Source organism: Meles meles, chromosome 6 (assembly GCF_922984935.1).
Source record: "Meles meles chromosome 6, mMelMel3.1 paternal haplotype, whole genome shotgun sequence".
Lineage (NCBI taxonomy): Eukaryota > Metazoa > Chordata > Mammalia > Carnivora > Mustelidae > Meles > Meles meles.
The window spans coordinates 140,444,890-140,472,728 of record NC_060071.1 but is presented as its reverse complement, the minus strand read 5'-3'; the positions used below and the strand labels follow the sequence as shown (position 1 = coordinate 140,472,728).

Here is a 27,839-nt window from a genome sequence, read left to right as displayed (position 1 = left end):
CCATGCAATCCGTGCCCTCCTTAATACCTATCACCAGGCTCACCCGTCACCCCATCCCCCTCCCCTCTGAAACCCTCAGTCTGTTTCTCAGAGTCCACAGTCTCTCATGGTTTGTATCCCCCTCCGATTTCCCCCAACTCAATTCTCCTCTCCTTCACCCAATGTTCTCTGTGTTATTCCTTATGCTCCACAAATAAGTGAGACCATATGATACTTGACTCTCTCTGCTTGACTTATTTCCTTCAGCGTAATCTCTTCCAGTCCCGTCCATGTTGCTACAAAAGTTGGGTATCATCCTTCCTGATGGAGGCATAATACTCCATCGTGTATATGGACCACATCTTCTTTATCCATTTGTGTGTGTGTTTTTTAAGATTTTATTTATTTATTTGACAGACAGAGATCACAAGTAGGCAGAGAGGCAGGCAGAGAGAGAGAGGGAAGCAGGCTCCCCGCTGCGCAGAGAACCCCATGCGGGGCTCGATCTCAGAACCCTGGGATCATGACCTGAGCTGAAGGCATAGGCTTAACCCTCTGAGCCCCCCAGGCGCCCCTATCCATTTGTGTTTTGAAGGGCATCTTGGCTCCTTTCACAGTTTGGGTATTGTGGACATCGCAGCTATGAACATTGAGGTGCACGTGCCCCTTTTTTCACTACATCTGTATCTTAGGGTGAATGCCCAGTAGTGCCCTTGCTGGGTAATAGAGAAGCTCTACCTACAACTCTTTGAGGAACCTCTGTACTGTTTTCCTTTTCTTTTCTTTTCTGTAAAATTTTATTTATTTATCTGACAGAGCGACACAGAGAGAGGGAGCATAATCAGGGGAAGCGGGAGAGGGAGAGCAGGCTTCCAGTGGAGCAGGGAGCCTGACGTGGGACTCTGGAATCATGACCTGAGCCGAAGGCAGATGCTTAACGACTGAGCCACCCAGGCGCCCTCCATACTGTTTTCCAAAGAGACTGTATGAACTTGCATTCCCACCAACTGTGTAAGAGGGTTTCCCCTTTCTCTACATCCTTGCCAACACTTGTTGTTTCTTGCCTTGTTAATTTTTGGCCATTCTAACTGGTGTAAAGTAGTAAGTATCTCAATGTGGTTTTGATTTGAATCTCCCTGATGGCTAATGATGCTGATCATTGTTTCATATGTCTGTTAACCATTCGTATGTCTTCTTTGGAGAAGTGTCTGTTCATGTCTTCTGCCCATTTTTTGACATGATTATCTGTTTTGTGTGTGTTGAGTTTGAGAAATTCTTTACAGATCTTGGACATCAGCCCTTTTTTTGCCGTGTCATCTGCAAATATCTTCTCCCATACCATGGGTTGCCTCTTTATTTTGTTGACTTTTGCTGTTGTTTCCTTTGCTGTGCAGAAGCTTTTGATCTTGATGAAGTCCCCAAAGTTTTTTTTTTTTTTTCGCTTTTGTTTCCTTTGCCTTTGGAGACACGTCTTGAAAGAAGTTGCTGTTGCCAATGTCGAAGAGGTTTCACTGCCTATGTTCTCCTCTAGGATTCTGATGGATTCCTGCCTCATGTCGAGGTCTTTCATCTATTTCGAGTTTATCTTTGTGTATGGTGTGAGAGAATGGTCCAGTTTCCTTCTGTGTATAGCTTTAAAAAAAAATGACAGTGCGGAGATAATCATCGAAAAGTTATTTTAGTCTCTTCTTGTACCTTTACCTAAAATACACTATTTGTTACTTATCGTGTGCATCTGGGTGGGACGTTTCTGTGTCTGTAGGTTCTGTGACCTTCGTCTGGGGGATGGACGAGCATGTGCTTGGGCTGTTCGTCACCTTGGAACTGACTGTTGCGGGGGCGGTGTCCGTTTTCTGCGGTCACACCGTCCCCAGTGTCTGTAACCATTTTTCCATCCCAGAGCCTCAGGTTCTCGTGGTTTCTGGTCTGGGGCTCTGAACAGTGCTACCGTGGGTGTCGTTCACATCCCGGGTTCTGTCTTTGAAGTGGCGTTCCTGAGTCTAAGGCATCAAGATCTGGTGTGCGGAGCCCCGTGGCTTGGCGCAGACTTGGTGGTTTACTGCGTTGTAAATGCCTTGCCTGAGTCTCTGCTAGAAGTCTGGGGTTGGGGGGTGGGAGGGACCCAGGGATGGACTTGCCACACTGCCTCGAGATTACCATGATTGTCCCCTGTGCTGTACTAGTCTCTGGCCCCCCTGGAGGTGGGGGAGGACCATGCTGAGGCAGGTCCTTGAGGCCCCTGGGCCCCTGAGGAGGGGCGGGGGAAGGAATCAAGGCAGATGGGAGCACAGGCTTGCTGGGGTTCGGGAACTTCTGTGAGCACTTTCCCATGGTAACTCATTTCACCCCTGCACCAGTGAGGGACTGTCAGTACTGTTATTAGCGTGATTGAACAGATAAACTTTTGTTATCACCACTTTACAGATGAGGAAACTGAGTCAAAAGAGCTCACCCTAGTCCCTCAGCTAGCACAGGCAGAGAAAACCCAGCCGGCTGGTGTCACAGTCCACGTGTGACCTTCTGTGGCCTGCTCCCGGTTCTGCATCGTTCTGAAACCAGCGCTTCCTGGCAGCAGCTTTCTTGCAGTGTCTTGAGCTCTCTCCTGGGCCCACCTGTCTGCTGTTTGAGCTGCCAGAATGCTCTTTCTGATAAGCACCGTCTTGTCCCAGCACGGCTGCAGCCCCCGGGGGACAGGCTGACGACCCGTTCCTGGGGGGGGGTCTATGAAGCCCTTGAGACTTGCTTCCCACTACAGGGAACCCAGCCCGGGCCACTTCCTCAGGGGCACCCAAAGCACCCCATGCAGCGTCCCAGTGTCCCTGTGGCGAGGCCTGGTCCCCCCACACCCTCTCTGGGCAGCCCACCACGCTCCTCTTCCTGGTCCATCTGGCCGACGCTTGCTGATCTGTCTGAGCAAGCTCACGGCCACTAGCTCCACAAAGCTTTCTTGGATGCCCCAGGCCTGGAGAGTCCCTCCCTCCCGTGGGTCCCCGCATACCCCGTGAACCCACCTCCTGGGGGCCAAAACTCTCACGTCATGTTGTTATCGCAGACCGTGGGGGCCTTTCCCTGTCTCTGGAAGCTCCTTAGGGCCACGGACCACACCTTGTTCTTCTGGGGTATCTGCCCCACCAGTGTTCTGGCTTACAGGTGCCCCTTATAAAGAACTCTTTGGAAATCAGTGGAAAATAATTAAATATTACAGAAATGAATTGGCAAAGTTTCCCATCATGTTCTCTAGAAATAATCAGCATGAGCTTGTCCATTGGTTTTGTATGTCTATACTAACATACCCTTTTTTTGTCTTTTGGATCTCCAATACCTACTTAGAAACCTTTTTTTTTTTTTTAAAGATTTTATTTATTTATTTGACAGAGAGAGAGATCGCAAGTAGGCAGAGAGAGGCAGGCAGAGAGAGAGGAGGAAGCAGGCTCCCTGCGGAGCAGAGAGCCCGATGCGGGGCTCAATCCCAGGACCCTGAGATCATGACCTGAGCCAAAGACAGCGGCTTAATCCACTGAGCCACCCAGGCGCCCCTACTTAGAAACCTTTTAACGAACATTTAATGTGATGGTTCTGACTGATGATACCTTTGAACCAAGGAAATACAGTAAGGACGTGTTCGTATATCGTGGAAGCTTCTTAATCTGTGCCTGGTGATGTATAAAGGCAGAGGCCGGCTGAGAGATCGTGGCATTTCTTTTTCAGCAACAGGGAGAGCTGTCATGTAGCACCATTTTGTTTTTCAAGTTTATTTATTTATTTATTTACATAATGGCCAGACCCAGCATGGGGTGCGAACTCACAACCCGAGATCAGGAGTCGCGTGCTCTTCCGATGGAGCCAGCCAGGCGCCCCTCATAGAGCCCCATTTCGAAAGGTCAGAGAGTGTACGTGAGCTGGAAGAGTTTTCCTCGTTCCTGCGAAGTGCTCACTTACGAGATAATTTGCCATTTTAACTTCTCTCAGAGAAGAACGAGCTGCTTTCATTAATTTTATAGTCTAGGAAGTTCCTCCCTTTTAGTGTTCTGTGTGCTTTGCGCTGTCTCTTTCTCCCCAAAGGAAGAGGTAGTACCACAGAAGAAGTAAATCGAGGCGAGGAGCAGAGGGGGGCTGTAGTGTCTCCTGTTGCGCCTGTGGCTGTGAGTGCTTGCCAGGGTAGTTCTGAGCCTCCGGGGGCTGGTGCTTGCAGGGAAATGGGATTCACTGCCTCAAAGAAGAAGTCTGACATCCTCAGGAGGAGGAGGAAGAGCCATGGGGAGGATTGAACCTTCCTTCCTACTGAAGAATCTTGTCAGCATCACAAGTATGAACTCACCGTCTTGATGTGGATGAAGACAGAGAATTGTAAGACGAGCAGGAAGGTGGTGGCCTGCGCACATTCTCTGTGAGTCTCATGCAAGCATATTGTTTTGGGGTGAGGATCTCTGCCTGGCCAGCTCCCATTCTCCCAAAACCTGTCCACCTGCAGCTTCCCTGTGGAGCCATCAGGATTGGCATTCAGCTGCCAGTAGCAGATTGGCAATAACAGCAGCCTAAATAAAATCTTTACTTCTCTCTGTGCTACAGAAGCTGGATGCAGGCTAACCTAGGGCAGGTGGGGGGCTCCATAGAATAGTAAAGAACTCTTTTTTCTCTGTGCTACACTGTCTTTTGGGCTGAAGCTGGCCTCCTTGCTGAAGGTGGCTGCTGGAGCTCCAGCCATTGTAATTACATCCCAGGTCATAGGAAGGCAGTACGGGAGTAGGGCACCCCCACCTCACACCTGAGTCTGTTCTTATTAGGTGACCTCCTTTGAAATCCCATGTTATGTTGCTGCCTATGCCGGCCTTGGTTGGAGTCAAGCTTTCTAATGCCTGGTGGCCGGTAAGCTGGGAAGTATGGTCTTTCTGCTGGGCATGCTGTCTGTCCCCTCACATGAACCCGGGATTCTGTTACTAAAGAGGAGAATGGATGTTGGGCTGCAGCCAGCTGTGTCCAGCACACTTAGTCTTGGCACTGACCCCCTGTGAGCCTCAGTTGCCTCATTTATAAGCTGGCAGTAATAATGGGGCCAGCCTCGGGGTTGTGACAGGGATGAGGTCCTTCGGGGCCTGTGGAAATCGGCATGAGTCTAAACTCGTTGGGTGATCGGATAGGTAGATGAGCCAGAATAAAAGGATCTTTTTTTTTTTAAAAGATTTTTATTTATTTATTTGACAGAGAGAGAGATCACAAGTAGGCAGAGAGGCAGGCAGAGAGAGAGGAGGAAGCAGGCTCCCTGCAGAGCAGAGAGCCCCGTGCGGGGCTCGATCCCAGAACCCTGAGATCATGACCTGAGCCGAAGGCAGCGGCTTAATCCACTGAGCCACCCAGGCGCCCCCAGAATAAAAGGATCTTTCTTGTTTGATTTGTTATCCCAAGAAAAGCAGCCAGAAATGTTACCGTGTGGGTCAGGCCCACCCGATTCGCTTAGAGGGGCCTGCAGGGATGGTGTTCTGCTGTGGGCCAGCGGCGTCCCAGCTCACAGATCCCCTCCTGGCTCTGGTGGCCTGTGGCCCTCTCCTCTGTGCGGGGGCATGGGCGGCCTGGTTGGGGGTGTCATCTTGGGGCAGAGCAGTTGGCCCTGCCTGGGGTGCATTCAGGGGCACAGGCTCATTGACCTCCTTCCTCTTCCTGCCTCTCTGAGTCCAGCCACCATGGGGTGAAGGCGCCACCTCTGACAGTGCTCAGCCCCCCACCCTGGCTGCAGAAGGCTCCTGCCCCTCTTCCTGGGTGTGCTAGCTCAGCCTTGCCTGGGGGGAGGTCCCGGGAGTACTGTGCGCAGCTGAGATGTCACGGGTTTTTCTCCACATTTTGCGAATCCGGGGCCGTGACTTGGCTCTTTCTCTCTCCCCTTGAGCCCCCCGCCCCCACCTCGAGGACTCCCCAGGGGCATCACCACAGCCCCATCGTAGACCTCCTTGCCAGGTCTCTGATGTCCTGTACAAGGGGCAGGCGGGGTAGCCCTTTCAGGGACCTGGTTGCTCTGGGCTCCTTGCTTCCCGTCTACACAGGCCTGTTTTGCAACAGGAACGCCGGTGTTTCTCTTCCTGAACTTTCTGTGATGGCCCTGGAGCACACCCTATAAGGAGATCCCGGGACTTGGCGGTGCAGCAGGGCGCACTCATCACTCTGCAGGAGCCGCCTGGGAGGCGCTCAGCGGTCCAGTGTGGGGGGTGGTGGGGAGCTTTGATGAGGTGTCCTGGGGGCACGTGTGGGGGTCCCAGGCCTCTGGGCAGTAATCCCCTAGTAAGGCCGCTTCAGAGCTCTGAGAGGCCCACATAGTCATTTCACAATGCTCTGGTGTCCTTGGGCTGGGCTTCTGCCAGCCGGCGCAGGTGGCCGCAGTGACCCCTGTTGGTGCCTTCCTCCTGGGTGCCACCATCAGTGTCCCCACTGGCCGGTGGCGGGGAGAGCCCCGGGGTTCACACATGGGGAGTGTCTTTGCCTCGCAAGTGAGCCGCAGAGCTGGGGTGGGCTTCCAGGGGCGGCTGTGGCAAAGCCAGTGCGTTTCGCGCTCAGGAGGCTCCCGGCCTGGACTGAGTCGGCAGAAGGCGGCCCTGGCTCCGCCTGTGCCCCTCTGTGGCGTGCAGCTCAGGGCAAGTGGCACAGCTTCTCCGAAGCGCCTCTCCCCGACAGTGACAAGACTGGGGAAGGAGATGGGTCGACGGCAGGGGAGAAGGCCCTCCTGAGGGGTGTGTGAGTGGCTCGAGGATAGCAGAGGGGGCTCAGGGGGTGTGTGGGGTTGTGGGGTAGTGAGGACTGCTCAGCAGCTCTGTGGTTTTCTGGTTCCTGAGTTGACCCCCAGGGTCTTAGGAAGCTCGTCCCCCTATCAAACTGGACAAGAGTTTGGCCCCAATCCTGAGTCTCTCCCACGCTCGGCGGGTGAGGGCTTGTGGACCCCGGGTAGGGGGAGTGCGGGTTTCCTGGCATGGAGGCAGCCCTTGGCTCACTGGCTTCTCCCTGCCTGGACGGTATTTTTGCTGCAAGCCCTGCCAAGTGGAAATAAGTTATTTACAGTGTTTTGACAGGATCATCAGAAGCCTGGATGGGAAAGGATGCCTTTGGGACTGAGCTAATGGCCTAGGAGTGTGGCCTGGGGGCAGGGGAGCCTGGCCTGGGGGAGAGAGGAGAGCCGCATGGTGGGGGGTAGGGGCACACTTGATCGAACTAATAACGGGTGTGAAGCCTACCTGGTCCTCTCCTGAGCCCAGGGCCTGATGAGGTTGCGTGCTCATTGACTATTCCCGGCTGACTGGTTTCGGGTTCACACTTTTATTGGACCCGGGTGTCCCCAGTCCAGCTTGGGGCCTCAGCCTCCTTATTTTGCGGTCTGAGACTTCAATGCTATCATCTGTCCGAGGGGAACGAGGGCCTCTGCCCAGCCAGCATAGCCTCAGGAGAAGGGGACACGGTTATGGGGTGTGATGAGGGCGGACCTTGGTCTTGACCGTGAGCTGGTCTGTCCATGACACAGCCCAGAGAATTCAGGCTGGGCCGTTCTTTGGCCATCCTGCCACCCAGACAGCGTGGGGCTCCGTGGGGGGGCTGCCTGCCCCAGCTGCCCCCCTGTCTCCCTCCCGCCCGTGGATTGTCTGACCCTCCGGAAGGGGTTTGAAGATGTCCTTCAAGAAGGTGCAGAAGGGCCTTGGGGGCAGCCGGTAGTCCGGAGTTGACCGTCATCCGTGTTTCACGAACATCCTTTGAGTTTTTTCTCTGTATGTAGGTGGGGAAGATGTATTTACATATTTTAAACAAAATTCTTGTCCTTTTGGAATCTGCTAACCACAAACACATTCACCCAATTGTTAGTGTTTCCCCTTTTGTAAAATGTTCTACTTAGGCTTGTTTACTTAGTGGCTGCATGATACTCTCCCGGAACCAGAGTTGGTGAGTTCCCTCCCTGGGTGTCGGTGGGGGTTGTGGCTTGTCCCTGTGACAGCGTCATCATGAGTATCTGGTTCCGATATCACTGGGTCAAGTCTGCGATTATTTCTTGGGCTATATAAGTAATAAATCATATTTATGTATTGTTCTTGCAGTTTGTTAAAGTAATGTGTACTTCTGGGGGAAAAACCCAACCGTTAGAGAGAACCATGGCAAGACACCATTGTTTTGGAGTTTGTTCTTCTGGATTTTTGAATGTTCTCAGGTACTCAGGCACTTCTATTTCTTTCCTGTGTATACTTCGCCTCCCCCCCGCCCCCCCCGCCTTCTCCCCTCCTCCCCTTCTCCCTTCATTGCTGAGCATGGAGCCCGATGTGGGGCTTGATCTCATGACCCTGAGATCAGGACCTGAGCTGAAACCAAGACTCGGTCACTTAACCAACTGCACCACCCAGGCATCCCCCCATGCCTTTCTTTCTCACTCAGGCCCCAGACACCCCCCGCCGCCCCACCCATCGTGGCTGGGAGCTGGGGCCGCCTGCAGCCCTGCCTGTCTGAGGGCGTTTTCCCTCGTGTGCTTCTTGACCCGGGGAAGGGGAGAGAGTCTGCTGGTGCGAGTTGGCTGGCCTCTGGGTGGTCCCCAGTCCTGCTTCTTCCCAGCATAGCGGGGCTGCAGGCTGTTCCCCGGGCTAGGCTGCCTGCGCTGCGGGGTTCTGTCCCCCTCTGGGACCCCTCGCTCACAGGTGCTTTCCTCTTTGCACGCAGTTGCAGCTTGCTCGCTCCGGGGAAGTTCTGACTGTAGCACGTAGCCGAGAGCAGGGGGGCTCCCCTGCACCCCCTGTGCCGCCTCCCTCAGAGGCAGCAAGCATCGCACAGTGGTCAAGGGCCCAGCCCTTTCCACTCAATTATAGGTGTCTGGGGGCTGGTTATGTAGCCCTCGGCCTTAGCCTCCTCTCCTGGAGGAGCTGTCCATCACCTACCCCGAAGGCCGAGAAGACTAATTGAGATAGAGTGTCGAAGCACTTACTCCGGAGCTTGGCACAAAATCCACGTCCAGTGATCCCTGACTAGCTGCCGGTTCGTATTCAGGGAACTGGGATTGCAGAGGGAACTTTTGAAAAGACTATCAAACCCCGCTTCCCTGTCTGCTTCCCTTGGGGATGCGGCAGTGGTATGCAGCCCTGAGTTAATCCCCCTCTTGCTTCCCTGATGGAATGGGCCCAGACCAGACCGTGGAGTAGAATTTCCAGGGTGGATATATGGGTCCCTGTCCCAGTGGATTCTGACCACGGGACATCGAGCTAATCCCTTGTCATCGCTGAGCCTGGATTCCTCTGTCTTTCTTGGATGATTTTACTTTAACTGGTGAGTTCTCAGACTCAGTCTGTGAGGTGGGATCTCTTTATTCAGATGGGGAAACTGAGGCTCAGCTGTGTCATTTGCTTAAGGACGCACTGAGGTCACAGAGCCAGCAAGTGCTAACTGCTGTGGTGTCTGAACCCAGGTGGGCTCAATCCCCATGGCCTGGCTCTCTCCTGCCCTTGGATCTGGCTGGAAATGCAGGGGCTCGGTGATCCTCGGAGGTCAGCCTCCAGGCCTGGAGCAGGGGGAGTGTGAGCAGGATCGGCCAGGAGGGGCCTGTACCCGCTCTCCCCTGCTGTGTGATTTGGGGAACCTCAGGGCAGAGGTGCCATCCCTGGGCTGTTGGGAGGGGAACTCGGGGTCCTCAGTCTCTGCTAGGCTCCAGTGTGATGCCCTCGCTCTGAGGGTCCTGTCTGGCCCTCCCCCGTGCCTCTGTGGCCGTTAGGGTACAGGCCCGTTTTCTGTGGTCCTGTCGGTTGTGATCGAGAGGGTGGATGCTTGGAGGACTGGGAGTAGAGGCTCACCCCTCCATGCCTTCCATCCCTGAGGGCTCACTCAGGCCCCTGGCAGCATGCCCTCTGATGCCCCCTGGGACCACTGGGATAGCCCCGTCTCCAACCCCCTACCAAGGGCAGACAACCCGAGGGCCGCATCAGAGGAGCAGGACAGGGGAGCCTCTGCCCGACCTGGGAGCGGGAGCTGGGAGGGCTCCTGTCGGCACAGTGTGCCCAGGGCTGGCGAGTCTCCCCCACCTGTTTGATCTTGAGGCGATTCGTGTGTTGCTGCATGAGAAACTCAGGTCACAGAGCCCTCGAGCCTGGGAGAGTGACCAGGTGGGCACCTGCAGGTGCTCCCAGGATATGTGGCTCTCGTGGTGGGAGAGGGCATTCAGTCAGGGGGACTGGCTCCTGGGATCCCAGCCCTGGGCTCACTGCCTGTCATGCAGCTGGGCCGGGTTCTGGTTCCTTCTCCGTGAAACAGGCTGAGGCCCCTGATGGGATCTCTGGTCTCCCGTCTCACTCTCCCCGCCTGTGAATCTCTGACCTCGCAGGAAGCCAGGGTACGCTCTCTCCATCTCTGTCTGCTTATTTCTTAGTCTTTCATCTTGAAGACAGCCCGGTGGATCTGAGCCCACCTGCCCCCTGGGTGGTGTGGGCCTGCGAGAATTTGTTGATTTGTTTGAAGCAGCCCCCTTTGATGCTGTTTAAATAGGGCAGATTTCTAGAGAATTCGGCCAGCTCCCCGCACCAGACCTCGCTCGCGTGCATTCGTGTGTTGTAGCAAATGCACACATGGCTGGCTGTACGTGCATTGTTTTTGAAGTTGGACTGGCCTGAGTTTGTGTCCTGTCTCTGACCTTGACCAGATTCAGTGACCTTGAGCAAGTCACGGTGGTGCTTGAGGCTCTTCGGCAGCTTCAAAGCTCATCATCATGGTGGTGGTACTCGAACTTGCCCCACTGTCTCACCAGGCAGCAGGTGGGTGAAGGCCGCTGCTTTGTAAACTGTAAGGTGCCTTCTGAGGTTAGCGGATGTGCGATGTGCTCTCCGCAGCAGCACCCAGCTCTGGAGCCTCAGGAAGTGTTCCTGGCAAGTCCCAGATTGCAGTTTTGAAACATCACGCTTGAAAAATGCTCCCAGGCGGTTTATTTAACTTTAAGTGGGGCAAATTCTGAAATGGGTTGTTTACTGTCCAAGCTGAATTTTTAATTTCTCATAAATTCCCCACAAATTGCTCTAGTACATCTGTATTTATTGAACCTGTCAGGGTTGTTTATGGCATGGAGGCCTGGGCTCCTGTGTTTGCGGTTGTTGCCATGGGGATGCTGGGGTCTGAGGCTCTAGAGGAGAAGCCCTGCTCTGATGCAGCATGGAAGGTTCTGGAATGGGCTGGCAGTGCGAGGGAGAGCTGTGGCTGCCACACGGAGGGCCAGCCTCGGGCCAGGCAAGGTGTTTAAGACTCTGGGTTCCATCCCACCTTTACCTCATTCCTGTTGGGTTGGTCCCTCTTGCCTTGGGGTGGGGGAGGGGAGTGCACGGCTTCGGTCTCCCTTTCTGTCCCCCCCACACCCTTGCTGCTCCGAGCGTGTCTGGGAACCCGTGGGAACTGCGCCGCAGGGGTGTGCGCATGCCCCCAGATCTGCCGTGCGGGGAGATGGCTGGTGACCTGTCTGTAACGCCTCCAGCACTCCATCACGGAGCCCAGAGGCCTGGGCATGGCGGTCCTTTGTCCCCACCCCCATCCTACCCCACGATCTTTCTGACCCCTCTCCCTCGCTCTTCTCTGTCCTGCCAGGAGCCGGCATCCGAGGCTCCACGCTCAGCCTGCCCCTCTGCTCAGCGCGAGTCCCTCTCTGCTTGCGCTGCCCGCCCCAGCCCTCCTCCTTGGGGAAGCAGAGGCATCACCCCAGCAAGAGACAGCCGCTGAGACATCTCTCTGTGAGGCCCTCTCTGCTTGGCCCTGCTTTGCTGGAGCTGCCCTGCGCCCGGAGGCCTCCGCTGCCCCGGCCTCATGGGGGCTGCTTGCCCTGGGCCCCAGCCCTCTCCCCCGACCGTGAGCTGGCTGGTGCTCTACCGGCCCAGCCTGTCTTCTGGGGGGTTGGCCTGCAGCCGCCTGCCCACAATGCTGCTACACCAGCCGGCTCTTGCAGAGCCAAGACTTGAGCCTGGGCTTTTCCCAGGAGCCTTTACATTGCATCCCAGGAAAGGGACATTGTGCAGCAAGAATTGGGGGGTAGGGGGAGTCTCTGGTCAAGGCTTAATTGGCTGTTGGGGCTAGGGACTGGATGGGGATGACAGAGGGGATTCTTGGGCTGTGGGCAGGCCCCCGGGGGGAAGAAGGGGCCAAGGGGCCAGCTGAGAGGTTCCCCTGAGCTCCTGCGTGCTGGAAAGAATGCAGAAGCTCCGTTGGCCTGCAGGTGTTTTTCAAGCATCTGCTCTGGGCCCAGCAGAGTTGGGACTTGGTGGGGGGATCTGCGGTGCACGGAACACACAAAATCCCCGTTCTCCAGGCGCACCCCCGTCCCAAAGGCCGAGACACCAAAAACGGGTGGACAGGCGTGTGAAGCGTGTGATGGTGGACAGGGACAGGGAAAGAAATGAAGCCAGGTGAGGGGCTGGGGGTTGGCAGGGGTTTCGTCTGGAGCGTGCTCTTGTCAGAGCAGAGCACTGCTAACTTTGATGCCCCCGCCTGCCCTGGGTGTGTATTCCCAAGTGAAGGGAGCGCTGTGTCCACCAAGAGATAGACACGGATGTTCAGAGCCGCGGTAGGCATGAGAGCCTCCAAGTGGACATGTCCATCAGCTGTAGAACAAGCATGTTCGATGTGTTTCGTGCGGGTGTTATAATTCTCTCTTCTCTCGCTCAGCAAGAATGAGCCAGCAGCCGCCACACTTAAACCGCGGCTAATCCCGTGGACAGAGTGTGCACCTGGAGAAGCTGACTCGGACAGGCGCTGGGCACGTGAGATGCCTCATCAGTGAGGTTCTTGAATACGAGAGCTAGTCTGTGGGAAGGAAGGCAGGCTTGTGGTCACCTCTGGGGACAGGATCCTGGATAGGTGGGGGACATGGCAGATCCTACTGGGGCCTGCAAGGTTCTCTTCTCAGCCTTGATTTTGGGGGTCAGTTCGAATATTCAAGCTGCTCCCTCATGGTACACGCCTTCTTGTTTATCATATGTTGGACAGGAATAAAATGCTTATAAAACATAAAAGACAGAACTACAGTAGGCAGGGGATGTGAAATTTTCTTTTTTTTCTTTTCTTTCTTTTTTTTAAAAAATATCTTATTTATTAGAGAGAGAAAGAGCATGCACAAGTGTGGGTAAGGGCAGAAGGAGAGGGGGAAGCAGGCTCCCCGCCGAGCAGAGAGCCCGACGCGGGGCTCGATTCCAGGACCCTGAGATCACGACCTGAGCTGAAGGCAGACACTTAACTGACTGAGCCACCCAGGCACCCCAGGTGTGCCATTTTCTGTAATACGTACCCTTGGGTTCTCTCTTGAACATTGGTTCTCAGGCGGCAGGACTGAGGGTCCCTCCTCCCGAGGCTCCCTTTGGGAGAAGACGGTCCCCTTGCTGCTGACGATAGAGGCTCCAGGAAGGAGCCTCCGTGGCGGGAAGCCAGTAGCCCCAGCAACGTCGTCCTTGTTCTTCCCGGGATTGGAGTCTCCCAGTGTTCAGAGGAGTGCAGGTCATGGCCTGTCCCTGCCTCTGGCCCGGAGCAGGCGCTCCAGGAGCATTTGTGGAATGAAGGGGGTTTCTTTCACAGTGCGTCCAGCCTGTGTTTGGTAACGTAGACTTGGAGAGAGAGGACTCCCTCTTCTGTTCTCTAACTCTGGCCTCCTAGCCAGAGAAGGGGCGCGGGCAGGAGGTGAGAAACCGTCCAACTGCTCTTTCCTGTGGAGTTGGCATGGCCTCAGGTCCTACCGGCCAGTTTATAACGACCTGTTTTTACTGTGCATTTACTTTGGTCCAGGCCCTGTATGCCCCTCCAGCGCCTTCTCGCCATCCATTACAGATGCGGAGACGGGGGTCAAAGCGGGGATGTGCGGGTGCCATGCTCACTTTCCCCTGCTAGCAGGTGGGGATTCTGGTTGACTCCAGGTGGTGGGGTGACCCTCAGGCCAGCCTCTGACGCAGTGACTACCCCAGAGGGAGGGGTTAAGGCCGATGTGGGGAAGCAAGATGTTAAAAGCAGAGTTGGAAAGAATGAGCCCTTCCCCACTTTCTTCCGCACTCCTCTCCCTCCTGCATTCATGAGTATGACTTCCCTCCTTCTGGCATCTTCTCTGATGGCTGACGACCTGTGTGGTCTTACCTGGCGACTCAAGCCTGGCTTCCTGCCTCCCTTCCGTGCATCAGCCCGGGTTCCACTGACAAGGGGGGATAACAGCCGCCTGGGAGCTTGTGGGGCTGCGTATGATCAGCCCTCCAGCCCCATGGGCTTCCCCACAACTAGCACTCCCGCCCCGACAGAGGGATAAACCTGCCACATCATAAACACCCAGAGTCCGTACTTTTCATGGGGGTTCGTTCTTGGTGGCGTCCGTTCCTATGGGTTTTAGCCAATGTGTGATGACGCGTACCCCCTAGTGTATCCCATCCTAATACCATAGGCCTATGGGCTCGTCTAGCTTCACTGCCCTGCAAATCCTCTTGTGTTTTTTTAAATACTTAAAATCACTGCTGGGGCAGCATTAATTGAATCAAGGTCTCCGGGGTGAGTCCCGAGTGTCGGCGGATGGAAAGCTCCTGGGTGATACATGACCAGGTGGGGCCCATCGGATGCAAGCCCAGAGTGTCCCCAGAGTCCTCGGGAGGGCGTCTTCAGCCAGCTGGTGACCTCACTGGAGGCCCTGAACCAGTGAGGCTGGGATGGAGTTGATAAGTCAACTTATCAGTGACAAGTTTCCTGGGGAGGTTGAGGCTGCTGGTCTGGGGACCCTCATCTTGGAGCCCCTGGCTTTAAGCCATCGTGGTGAAAGATGTCATGGGGACCAGGTGTGCCTCATCAGGAAAACCACCGAAGCTCTCTCTGAGTCCTCCGGGACACCTGGGGGAGTCCGCCTGGGTGCTCTTCCCAGACGCGCTATCTGCCCTCAGAGTAGCGACGGAATCTGGGATGGCAGGTAGCGTGTGTTTCCTCTGTGCCCAAGCCCACGTGCTCCGGCCACTGCCTCCTTGGGGATCCTAGGTTTGGGGGGAGGGTGGTGCTACTGGGAGGTATTACACTGAATGCAGCGTGGCCCAGGGGAGCAGGGTGGGTTGGTCACCAGCCGGGAGCCCACGGAGCCAATCGTGCCATCTTTGGGGGCCCAGTATCATTCCCAGCAGGACAGACAGACACTCCCTCTCCCCCAACAAGGACAGTCCAGACCAGCCTCCCTGGGTGGGGCTGTCAGCCAGACCTGGCATCAAGACGTGAGAGTCCAGGACTGAGTAGAGAAAACCTTCAGTAGAAGTCAGTCTGTTCTACTTGAGCCTCCGGTATCCTGATAATAAGACCACAACCATACAGCTAACACCTGGGAGTGGTTTGTAAAGCCCTTGAAAGAAAATCTCTCATCTAAACCCCAGACCGTCCCATGAACTACGGGGATGAATAGTTGTCCTGCCTCTTAGATGTGGACACTGTCGGGTCACCGGGCTGCTTGTAGGCAGGGCAGGGCTGGGATTCGAGCCCTGGGGGCATTCTGCTCCCCAGCCCTCTGCTTGCCTCCAGGTAAAGCCCCGTGGGGATGAAGGCTCCGCCCCAGCAAGCTCTGGCTACCAAAGCGGAAGGCACTGGCGCTCTCAGGGGTGGAATGTGCTCGAATTTCTTACGACAGAGTTGTTCTTGAGATGAGTGCTAGTTCTTGGCGTTCCTCCTGAATGGTGTGGCGGTGACCCCCTCCCCAACCCCCCATCCACGATGTGGCAGGGACTGGGGAGGTTCTCGACTTCTGGCCGGGAACGCTCCTGCCACGTCTCCTGTTTCCCAGGCTAGGCAGTTTTGGGAGGCCCAGGGCTTTTCAAGCTCATTGGATTAGGGTTCGCAAGGGGGATAGCACAGCAGTTTCCAAACTGGGCTCTCTGAGGAACCCAGGGGTTCCTTGCGGAGGGGGGCTTGTCTGCTTTTCCAAGGAGCTGTTGCTGATCCCTTCGGTTATACCCAAGACTGTTATCTCTTTTTGGTTTGGGGGTCTCCGTGTTAGATTTCATTTCAGGCAGGATGTTGGGGTTCAGGGGTGTTTGGAAACTGTTGGTGTGTGGGACAGAGCCAGGAGGAGGCAGCAGCCGGAGCCCTGGAACTGGGGCCTGGGTCACGGAGGTGATGTGTATGCAGAGCACTGTGGGGCTGCTGGAAACCCTTGGGAGTGGAGGCTGGCCGCCACTGGCCGGGCCGATTCCTGGACTGCTCATCAGGCCTTCCTCATTCGTTTGTGTGCTGGGCATGGGGGGCTGGTGGGGGGGGGATGTGGTTGAGAACAAAATTGCCCTAGTCCTCGGGGAGCTTTGGGGTGGGAAGACAGATTCTGGCTTTGGTGGACTTTGACTCTCTTCCAGCACCTTCTGGGCACTATCCTCAAAGAGCACAGCGTTGTAAGCTGCAGAGATGCATTGAGACCTGCCGTCGGTCTCATTTCTGCGGACAGGTCAGCAGCGCCGGTCAGCCTCGCTCTCTTCCTCTCAAGACCTCGAGGCAGCGCCACCTGCTGGACAGTGCCGGTCATAGAGGGCTCTATGGCTGGTGGCTCTGGTGGTTCCCCGGGTCTTAATAGGCCCTCACCTGACCCATCTTTTTTTTTTTAAGATTTATTTATTTGACAGAGAGAAATCACAAGAGAGGCAGGCAGAGAGAGAGGAAGGGAAGCAGGCTCTCCGCTGAGCAGAGAGCCCGATGCGGGACTCGATCCCAGGACCCCGAGATCATGACCTGAGCTGAAGGCAGCGGCTTAACCCACTGAGCCACCCAGGCGCCCCTCACCTGACCCATCTTTCAGGAGTTCCTGCTTGTCACACTTCTCACCATGAGGGCTTTGATTTGCCACCTCTCTTCTGGGTGGTGGAGGGGGAAATGTTACTTGTGCGAAGAGAAGCGGGGATCTTGCAGCGCGGGTGGGGCGCAGTCAACGGCCAGCTGTAGAAGATAGCCACTTGCCACCCTGACCCCTGGTGTCAGCTTTGTTCCTTTCCGTCATGGTGCACAGGGCCCAGGTTGCTTTTCGGGGCTCCCGGAGCACTGTCCAGAATGCATGGTGCGTGAGAGTGAAGGGCTTCCTTGTACAGGACCTGGACCTGGTGGTTGACAGGGCGAGCAGGAGCGGAAGTACTTGCCTCCCACCCCCACTGCACGGATGTGGTCAGGATCAGAGGGCTGCTGTCCTGCCCACTTGGGGCTCTTGGAAGACAAGGCTTTTACCGGTACGAGCTGAGTTCTCATTTTACAGGCCGGCAGCACACGCGGGCGGGAGAACCAGCGTAACCCCTGGGCTTTCTTTCAAGTGTGCCTCGCGCGGGCCCTGAGTGCAGCCCAGCCTCTCCGGGTCAGCTCCTGTGGGCCGGCCAGAGCTCGGGGCTTCTATTTAAGGCAGTCAGAAGCTCTTCCGCAGCCTGCTGCCCTCTGGCCTTGCTCTGCCCCAGGAAGGCTGTTCCTCGCAGGGCCGTTTGCACTCAGGTGAGGCCGAGCACGGGGTGCCCTTCCCAGTGGGGAGGGAGGCTTCACCTTCCACTCACCCCCAGCAGGCCTGCAGTCTTTGGGAAACACCCCAGTGTGGACCCACCATGGTCTGTAACTTGACTTATTTTCCTTTCTCAACCCGCATCCTCCCCTGCTTTCTTGGGTCATGATGAAGGTCCCGCCTCCCACCTAGGCAGCCTGCCCAGATGCCGCTGTCCCCCCCATCATCCACAGCTCATCAGTCTCCTGTCATAGGTCCCCTGTCCCTGTCCCCCTTCCCTGGGATTGCCAGCCGCACCTGGTGTCCCTGCCTCTTGGCCCACCCCTCGCCTTGTGGAATAGTCTTTGGTGGAGAAGAGCCGTGCCCCTCCCCTGCGTTCCCTTGTCTCTAGGTGAAAGTCTAAGCCTTGTGCTCTTCCTGGCTGTGTGCCACCAACCTGGCTACCTCGCCGCCTGCCACTCCCCAAGTCAAACACCAGTGAACCCCCAGCTGCCCCCATCTCTGTGCCTCTGCACACATGCCCTTTGTGACCCGCCTTGGCACACCCAGTCAGGTGTCTTTGCCGGCGGAAGCATTCCAGACACCCCCTTGGGCTCCTCCCTCCTCAGGCTGCCTCTGCCCTGGCCCCAGGCTCCTTGGCTCTCTCTGGGCTCCTGGCTCTTTCAGGGTGATGGCTCTCTTTTGCTCTTAACCTATGAGGCCCTCGAGGGCGAGGAAGGGTACTCAGCAGGGAACTTGGCCTGTGGGGAGCCCTTGATCAATGATTCTTAGGTATTGGTTGACTTTGCCCCAAGGTCAAATTAAAAGCCACAGAAATTTTTTTTTTTTTTTTAAGGACTTTGCAGGGACACACAGGGACTCCCTCATTTCATAGCCTTACTGTCTGGGGAGTTGCCCTCTCAGCACTTCGCACTCTCCATCTTGCACACAGTCCCTGTTTTAATCCTGGTGGCATTGGTGCTTGACCTGGGTCTATCACGGACACACAGTTGCCTTTTCCAGAGACTTGGAGCCTAGAGGCACCCGTGTCTTTCACTTCTGACCCGTCAGATGTAAGGAGAAACAATAGTATTTCCTCTCCAGAAGGGCAGCTATTTGGCTCTTGTCCCCATTTCCCTCCCTTCCAGATACCCTCTGGGAATAGGGTACCTGGAGCTCTGGCAGCGGTTTTGTGACCATGAGGTGATAGGATTGAGGACAGAAATCTACCACAGTAAGGATGGCAGAATGAAAACTTGGAAAGAGCCTGGGTTCTTGCTGACCGTGAACCGTTGAGACCCCGGACACCCACCTGCCTCCAGACTTTCTGTCCTTACGACGTAAGCCATTTTTTAGTCACGTTTCTTAAGATCGGACACATCTTCACTGATTATTCTGAGCTTGGCTGATTGGCTTGTTGGTAAGAATCAAGCGTGCCTTTGGTTTGCGGACCGGCCATCACAAAACAAAACTCTGAAGGCTGTGAGCCAAAGACAAGGACCCCAGTGCCTGAGTGATGTTCCCACGCGTGTTGGAAGCATAGGCATCCATGGAGGCTCTTGGGAACCATGTTCATTTGGACTTAATGTTAAAAACAAAATGGGACTCAAACTTATGTCACCAGGACTATTGTTTCACTTCCCAGCATGCCTGTGTAGGTTGTACTGGCGTAGGTTAGCCAAGTTGTGAGAGGATGATTGTGGACAGCTCCGTCCCATCAGCTCGGCAACCTCAGGGATGCAAGTATGGCTCTCCTCTTGCTGTGAGGTCCAGCCAAAGTCCCGGGGCTGGCTGGTGCTGTTGGTTCGGACTGGTCTGGTTTGAGTTTTGTGTCTCTCATATTAGTTCCTGGCAGGGAGGCGCTGCCATAACAAACAAAAACAACAGAAATTTATTCTCCACTCTGGAGGCGAGGAGTTGGAACTCAAGGGTTGGGAGCGCCATGTTCCTACAGATCCTTCCTTGCCTCTCCGGCTTCTGGTGGCTCCAGGAGTTACTCGAGTTGTGACAGTGTCACTCCGGGCTCTGTCCCCATTTTCCCATGGTCTTGCTCTCCCTGTGTGTCTTGGGCTTCCCCAGGTGGTTTCCTCATCCTAGAAGAACAGTCCAGTTGGTTCAGAGCCCTCCCTAATGGGCTCATCTCGACTTACAACTTCTACAAAGACCGTTGTTTTAAACAAGGTCACAGTCACAGGTGTGGGGGGAGGGGCCTCAGCCTGTCTTGGGGAGGGGGACACAGTTCAACCCCCAGCACCTGTCCTCCAATCACTCACTTCAGTTCGGGTGACCTAATGTCCTCATTGCCCTTTCCTGAGTTACGTGCCCACCCCGGAAGTGAGTTGGGGGTCCACCCTCTAGCATTATGTGGCTGAAATGTGGGAGCGGAAGGTTCTCCAAGGGGACTAGCTCGGGGCAGGCAGCAGATGGACGCAAGGCTGACAGAGACAGGAGTGGTGGCTCGCTGGCAGCTTGTGTGGGGGCCCAGGTGGTTCAGACTCAGCGGGGGGTCCATGGGTCTGCTGCTTCTCTCTCCCCTCACTTCTGTTCCTGGACATCGGGGAGGGTGCGGTTCATTCCCTTGGTGGGTAGAGGGGGTGAGAAAGCAGAGCGACAACACAGAAGCCTCTGTGGTTTACGTCCTTGCAGCTCCTGGGGGCGGGGGCGAGGCTCACAAGGGGCTGACAGACAGCAGGGCACCCAGCACCCTCGCCGTCCATCCTTTAGGCGGCCCCCTGACGGGAGCCCAGGTTGGGTACTTGGACACTGAGCCTGGCCGATGGTGAGCGGCGTTTGCTGGTTTTGTTTATTGGAGTCCGGCGGCCGCTGTGGGAGGTGGCGGCCGTGTCACAGGGGCAGGAAGAGGGTGGCTGGAGTGTTTGGTCCCTGGAGAAATGGAAAAATCCCCATTCTGCCCTTCTGCCCCTTGCCTTGTAGCTGACCAGTTGTTTGGAGATAGATTTGTCCGTGCTCTTTCCCCGCGGGCTATTGGCCCCCCCTGCCCGCGCCCTCCCCCGAAAGGTCCCCAAGCCCCAGAGCACTGGGAACCCCGGGCACTAAATTGCGTCCAGCCGTTTCCCCACTTCCTGTAGGCTGGCCTTATCTCTTTTATGACAGGGACACAGTTCAGAGTTTCCTTTTATCGGGAGCACATGAGGGGACACGTGGGAGGGGAAGTGGGAGCCGGGCACAGCCATCAGCCCGGGGCCCGGGGTTAGTGCATTTCCCCGAGGCTCCGTTTCCTCCTCTACAAAACAGAAAACGAGACTGGCCCCTGGTCCGCATGCTGGCTGCGGCTTTCCTGCGAGCAGTTTCCTGCCAGCAAGCTTCTGCGTGTCTGAGACTCTGAGCACAGGCCACAAAAAAGCCTTCAAGTGGAGCCCCTGGTTGGCCCCAGGGGAGGTCACGATGCTCGGAGAGTGATGATGGAGGAGCGGGGCTCGCTGCAGACCACACACGGGTGTTCACAGCCCAAGAGATGGCGGGAAGGGGGTCAGAGAGGGCTGTGTGTGTGCAGGCCGAGGGCTTGAGTCAGGTTTCAAGGACCGCGGGCGGACCCGTCCAACCAGAGCAGAGCTGAGGGGGGGGATCCTTGTCTGGGGGTGGCAGGGAGCCACGGAACGTGTTTGAGGCGGGGAGGAGAGCAGTTTCAGGATGAGTGCTGTGGCCCTTCCAGCCCAGGGTATAGGATTAAGGTTCGCTCAGGTTAGAGACTGGACTCTGAAATTACTTCTGTAGCAGTACGGGTTCTGGATTAGAGCGTTTAAGATGGTAAAGACAGTTGAATTTTAATAACCGATCCTTGCTAATCAGTTCTCTGATTTGCATGTAAAACGGGGTCTTTAATTGGCTTGTAAGAGCTGTGGTCCCTTTCAGCTAGGCACCCTGCCTCCTTCTCTCTGCGCCCCCCTGCCCCCCACCCCATGGGGGCCTTCCTCCAAAGGACCTTTGCTCCCTGGAGGCGCGGAGGATTTCAGGCCTCTGGCCTGCGGGTGTGCTCCCGGGGGTCCTTGAGGAGCTGAGTTAGAAGGCTGCAGCAGCCTGGCCCCTGTGGTTGCCCGCTGGCTGAGTGGCGCAGCCCCTTGAGGAACTGTGTGGCAGGTGGGTCCCAGCAGGCAAGGATAGAGGAACCTGAGGGTCTGCCCAGAGAGGAATCTGTGTGCCTGGTTATTTCCGAGAGGCCAGGCTGGAAGGCGTGATTTGGTTCAGGAACACTGCGAATGCGGGGCCTCCAGACCTGGGGCTGCAGTGCGGATGTCGGTCGTCGTCTGAGAGGCCGCGTGGTCTGGGCCGTGAAGTCAGGGTTCTGGTTTTTTATGGTGTGTCTTAGGGTAGGAGCCATTCAGTGCCCCTTCCTTAGACCTCCCTGGCTTCACAGCCAGATGGGTCTTGGCCCTGGAGCTCTGGTGCCTGCCCTGGACGGGGTCCCTGGAGTTGGACTCAGCGGGTCACAGCGTCATTGGATTTTTTTTTTTTTTTAAGATTTTAGTTATTTACTTGACGGAGATCACAATGAGGCAGAGAGAGAGAGGCGGAAGCAGGATCCCTGTTGAGCAGAGAGCCCACTGCGGGGCTCAATCCCAGGACCCTGAGATCATGACCTGAGCCGGAGGCAAAGGCTTTAACCCACTGAGCCACCCAGGTGCCCCGGATTTTTTTTTTTTTTTTTTTAAGATTTTATTTGTTCATTTGAGAGAGAGAGAGAGACAGAGCACAAGCAGGGGGAGTGGCAGAGGGAGAAGCAGACTCCCCACTGAGCAGGATGCCCGATGTGGGGCTTGATTCCAGGACTTGGAGATCATGACCTGAGCTGAAGGCAGACACTCCACCATCGGAGCCACCCAGGTGCCGCCGTCTGGATTTTCTTGCTTTTTTCTCCTTAGCCTCCGTGCTTGAGGTGGTTCCCACCCCCCCCCCCCCAACAGAGCTCTTACCACCCCTCGGTGCTGATGTCCCCTGGGCCACCGTCCCTCCCTCCTGCAGGATCTGACATCCCCGTGGGGTTGGGGGGTGGTCAGCATTGGTTAGTTGTCCCGTGTGAATCCGTCCCAGCCCTCAGGTCCTCTGTGTGGAGGACCAGGTGGGTCACCGCCATCTCAGAGTTCCCGACTGCCCTGTCACTCACCAGGGCCACAGCTCGGCAGGTGCGCAAAGGTGGTTAATTAGCACCACTCTGGGCTTTGGGCTAAATTCTGTTTTGGCCTTGCTCAGTAATTCCCAGTGTGACCTTTGTCACGGTCACCTTCATCGTGGCAGGGACTCAGCTTCCTCACCCGCACGGAGCAGGTCGCAGACGGGTGACTTGGACGATATCTGGCCTGCAGTTGACGGGCTTGCCATGGGACATGGCCCACCTGGGACTCTCACCTGCTTTCCTTTGAACTGGTGGTCCGTGTCTAAACTGCTTGCTGGCAGTCCCTTGGCTACCTGTTGCCCCACAGCTTCTGCCTTAGCCCCCAGGCCCCTCCCGCCCGGAATTTTCTTGCTCCCTCTGGCTCTGGCCTCCCCGGCTAATGGGGCAGAGGTGAGAGGCTTGCCATGGACAGTTCTGAGCCAGAGTCCAGCATGGTGGGAGTGGAGGGCTCTGGGGACGAGGAGAGGGTTCTCGGGTGCTCAGAACTCACGGTGGGAGTGGTACCTGGTGAGTGGACTTTGAGACCGTAAATTTCTCAGGGACAGAGTGGAAACCAGAGCTGAGGAAGGGTGTGAGTGCTGCTCTGGGGGTGGGGGGGGGATGGGGGGCATGGTGTGGGAAGGGCTGGGGCTGGGGTGGGGCAGCTCCCTGTGGGGCCCTGGGCAGGGTGCCAGGCCTGCCCGGACGTGTGAGGAAGAGATTGTGGTTTGGGCCTGACCCCCAGAGCCCTGATGGGCCACTGTAACAGGCACCTGATTACAGCCCTCCCAGCCCCGGGGCTGAGAGATGCCCGTAATCAGGCCTGGCTTTAATCAGGCCCCAGAGAAGAATTTGCCGCCTCCCAGCCAGGCGGGGGCTGTCCGCGGCCAGGGCGCACATTCCCGACGGGTGCACTTTGTTCTTCCTGGGAAGGCAGGGCTGGGTGGGTGGGACTGCCCAGCTCGCAGGGATCCAGGTTGGCATCACCCCCCCCCCCCCGTCATGGCATTTCCTGTTGGTAATAGCCCTGAAGGAACGCATGGTCGGTGGCTTGACCCTGTGTGCGTTCCTCTCTTGCGGTGACCCCACAGAGCATGCGGGCTTTTTTGCCCTCCACCGGCATTCCTGCCTGCAGAAATCTGCCTGGCCCACCTTGTTCTCTGCCTCCCTCAGGCCTCTCCTCGGCCTCCCCGTGCTGGCGAGGATGCCTCTGAATCCTGGCCTCCCGAGTGGTGTGACCTTGGGCAAGTCATTTTACCTCCCCGAGCCCGAGCCCCGGCTGCACGGTTGTGTGTGCCATGAACCCACCTGGGTCAGCATTTTGGGCGAGCACCAGGAAGTTTCTAAGACTTTGCTCAGAGGGCAGGCCTTGCTGGGCAGCCTGGTTTTCTCATCCTGGCAGTAGCCATGTGAGGCAGGGCTTTGGGCTTCCAGTCAGTCTGTAGGGATGGGGCCAGAACTTCCATTTCCTTCTCCTCGTCTGAGGCCCCCTTCCTTTCTCCATCTGTTAGCACCTCTGTGTTCCTGAGCGCCCCCAGCGCTGTAGAGCATACCTGGCTCATCCCACAAGCCCCCGCTCCCCTGGAGAGGCAGGCAGTGCACAGGCCGACTTTCAGAACTTTCCTTTAAGGCCCTGTGAGGACCTGCTTTGACCTGGCCCTGGTGAGGCTGTTCCAGCAGCACCCTCAGAACAGCCTCAGACAAACCCTTTCCGCCAGATGGCTCTGTGTCAAGGGGGTTTTGGTGACCTGGAGAAAGAATCAGGTATGTTCCAGAACCCTAGCATCAAGGCCCACGCAAGCGCGGGGATCGAAGCTCCCTGGCTGCAGAGAAAGGGACGGGCTCGTGTCTGTTCTGAGCACTGCGTCCTGTTCGTAGATGGCTGTCGTACCTTCAGTAAACACGTGTTGGAATTTAATATTCTAATGTCAGGCGGCAGAGTAGGAGAACCATGTGTTCCCAGGTTGTGAGACCCGTGCTTGAACCGTGGACCTGTGACTGCGGGACCCAGCGCTGTAGAAGGTTAATTTCCTTACCCTAGAGCCCTAGAGTGAGGAAGTCGGGTGCACCCACTGCGGTGGGTGTCTTGAAGGTTGAGCCGAGATTCGCAGGTGCCTGCGCCTGGCGGGGGTGTGACAGTCACTGCTGCTGTCATTGGGTAAGGTTGGCCTGTGGTCATCGGGGGCTGTGGTGGGAACGGACTGGGTGAGATGGGGTCTTTGCTACCTAGAGCCCTTGGTCTGAGAGGTCAGCACGATGCCATCATAGAGGCTGACTGTGTTTTGGGGCTTCCCAGCATCTGAACCTCCTTCCAGTTGACATCTGGGGAATTCTCTTCCGTATGGGTCATCGGGGGCCAGACTGACAGGGCCTTCCTTGCTCCCTCCCGTCTGTGTGTGGACATGGGCACGTGCTGGGCGTGGGCACGTGCCTGGGAACCTGCCAGCCCCAGACACCGCCTGGCTTTAGCCTTTGGGAGGCAGGGACAGGGTGCCTCATTTGTAGAGGTCGGTGCCAGCTGGGATGGCGCGTGCTATGTGCTTGGGTTTGGGCTGTGCAGCGAGTCCTCGTTGACGGCTGCAGGGCCCACTTGCCTGGTGCTTCTGGGTGCAGCCTCCCTCGCTGGGGTCCCATTTCTGGGTGGGGCTCTCCTGGTCTCAGGTTTCTGAGCCTCACAGTGGCCTTTCAGCGAGTGCCCTTTCTGCTCATGTCACCCCTGGTCACTTCTGTGCTCACAGAGCCCGTTGGCCTTTGGGACGCAGAATAGCACATGCTGAGAGCACGAAGGGAGCAGAGGAGTGCAGGGAAGGTCAGGGACGACTTCTTGGAGGAGGGGGCATTTGAAAGGAACTCTGTGGGATAAAAGTTCCCCTGGAGGGGGGAGGTTGTGGATGAGATTTGGGCAAAGTGCGTGCGATGAGGAAACAAAATCCAGTCACCAGGGTTGCTCTGTCCATTCCCTCACTCATTCACAGGAGTTACTGAGCCTGAGGCCCCTGGGCCACTTGCCCAGGCCGCCCGGCTCTGGCCTGGCCGCCTCTTTGGATCTCTTTCCCCATCGGTAAAATGTAGATGCCAGTGGTGCCTGCCTGGTAGGTCTTGGTGAGGAGTGCAGGGTTGAGGACGTGCCCGGGCCATGGTCATCTCTCTGTAAAGTGAGCACACCGTGCGCGGCCGGTGCTCGGTGCTGGGGATTGTTGTGAGGGGACGGCCCATCCTGGGGCCTGCAGATGGCGAGGTAGGAAAATCCAGGGTGGGCACAGAACACTCCCGCGGGGGGCCAGGATTGTGGCGGCTTGCAAGACCCCAGCTCTGTCTGGAGGAGGACGGGGGGGAGAAGATGTGTGTTTAAGGAGCTTCTGCGGGGGGGGGGGAGGGGGGGGAGTCCCATGTCTTGTTTAATCTCTACGACCCCCTGTGAAGGAGGTGAGATCTGAGGAGCCGGCCTCGTGAGGGCTAAGTAACTCGCCCTGTTCCCAAGGCCATCCAGCTGGTGGGATGGGACTTTCTAGCTGGTCCTCCTGCCTCCCTAGTAGTGCCCATATCCTCACACGACCATGTCCCTTGGGGACATGGGCTTGGGGGAGAGAGAATGGCGGTGCCCCAGGTCCCTGGGCACAGGTCGTCTTCCACGAGGCAAGAGCGTTTGCATAGTCCCTTCCAAGAGCCCTGGGAGCTCGCCAGGTAGGCCAGGGAGAAGGGGGGACAGGCTGCTGAGGCCTGAGCCAGCGTTGGCCTTTGAGGGGAGTGGCACTTGGGGTGACCGACCTGTACCGTGTTTGTGGGGGTGCCCGGGCAAGAGTGGTGGGCAGAGCGGTGTGACAGAGGACCCCGTGTGCTCTGGTCAGGGACTTGGACCTCATTCTGCCATTGGTGGGACTTGGTACAGGGCAGGCTTGGCATGGCAGGCAAAGATCTGCCCCTCCCCCTCCTTGTGCCTCAGGGCCGTGGGCGAGGACCCCGCACCCAGGCCCCCGCTGTCGCAGCGGGAAGCCACCCTTGTTTTGGGAATGGGAAGCCCCTGGGGTGGGCCCGGGCAGCTCCTCTCTGCCCTCACACACGCCCCTCCGAGTCCTCTTCCTCTGATCTGTGGAATGGCCCGTGTCTTTTCCTGGGGAGAGGATGAGGATGAAGAACCTGCCCGACATGTGAATATGGAATTTTAAAAATTTTTAAAAATTTTACATTTTAAATTAAAAAATTTAAAAAATTAAGACAGTTTTCCCCAAAAGGAACAGAATGTTGTCTGGACCTAGAAGATGCACTGGGTGTTTGTCCTTGGCCTGCCATGGGGTGAGGTTCCTTCCAGCGTGGTTGGGCGTGGGGCGCACCGGCTTGTCCTGGGACCTGGTCCAGGGAGTGCAGGGAGAGTGGGCGGCTGCAGAACAGGCCCTGGAGGAAGAGTCCCTGCGGGGTGGGGCTGGCGCCGTGGGGGGAGGAGGTCCTGGAGGGGAAGTGAAAGTGCCCAGCGCCACCCCCCCCAATATCCCCCCCGCCTCACCGTGCATAGGGCCACCGCCCGAGCTGGGGGAAGTACAGTAGCCCAGTCCGTGCAGGCCTGGCATTGCTGGCCCGCGCACCAGGGGCCAAGCTGGGAGGGCGCAGCGGGTACTGCGGAGGCTACCCTCTGTCAGGAGGGACGTCACAGTGACCCTTGGAGGGTTTGTGCCTCCTCTTGCCCACAGCAGGGTTCAGCGACCATTCAGGGTCTGTGGGTCTGACGTCATATACCTTGGCTTCAGAGAGGCCCAAGCATAGGACTGCGGGAGGGAGATGCCTGTAGAAGTCGATCCAGGAAGGCCTGTTGGAAACAAGGAGGCGGGTGGGGGGGTTGCAGGGCGTTTCTGGGAAGCAGGGAGTCATCGTCCTGCTTGGCTGGCAGGTGCATGGAGTGAAGTAGGGGGAGAGGAGCCCAAGGCAGGCCGGGGCCAGGTGCGGCTGTGCGGCTAGGCACCGGCAGGACAAGGGGCGCCGGCCGTGGGCTTCGACTCCGCAGTGCCCCCTGCAAGCACTGGCTGCAGGAAGACACCACGGCGGCTGGCGGTGTCCGTGGGTCAGGGATAGGAACACAGCTTCAGGGAAGAACTGAGCAAGAAAAAGGTCCCAGGTTTCAGGCATTGTTACTGACCATCTTATTTTCTAGCATGACTAGGAAGTGTGGTTTTCCTCTCAATGCATTTTTTAGGTGGTTGCTTGGAGCTGACCTATTTGTTTTCAGAAAAATGGTCGCTCAGGTTTAAACATGTACCCCCGCTCTTGTTGAAAAGAGGAGTTGGGGTGCAATTCAATCCTTTTCTGCCATCGTTCCTGATCGCGCAGTTAGGAGCAACCAAGTGGTAA

At 56.7% G+C, this 27,839-nt stretch overlaps 1 protein-coding gene across 7 annotated transcripts in view; it reads left to right on the top strand.

The window, feature by feature from the left end:
* The window catches only part of ITPK1 (inositol-tetrakisphosphate 1-kinase), a 166,664-nt gene that overhangs the window by 49,856 nt on the left and 88,969 nt on the right, over positions 1-27,839 (top strand). The window contains exon 1 of one of the 7 annotated variants that reach the window (XM_046009825.1): positions 22,710-23,027. The exons of the other annotated variants lie outside the window; for them this stretch is intronic. Coding sequence (XP_045865781.1) covers positions 22,725-23,027 — 303 coding nt within the window. The 5' untranslated portion in view covers positions 22,710-22,724. Of the gene's footprint in view, positions 1-22,709; positions 23,028-27,839 lie in introns of those variants that run through there. 7 annotated transcript variants of the gene reach the window in all.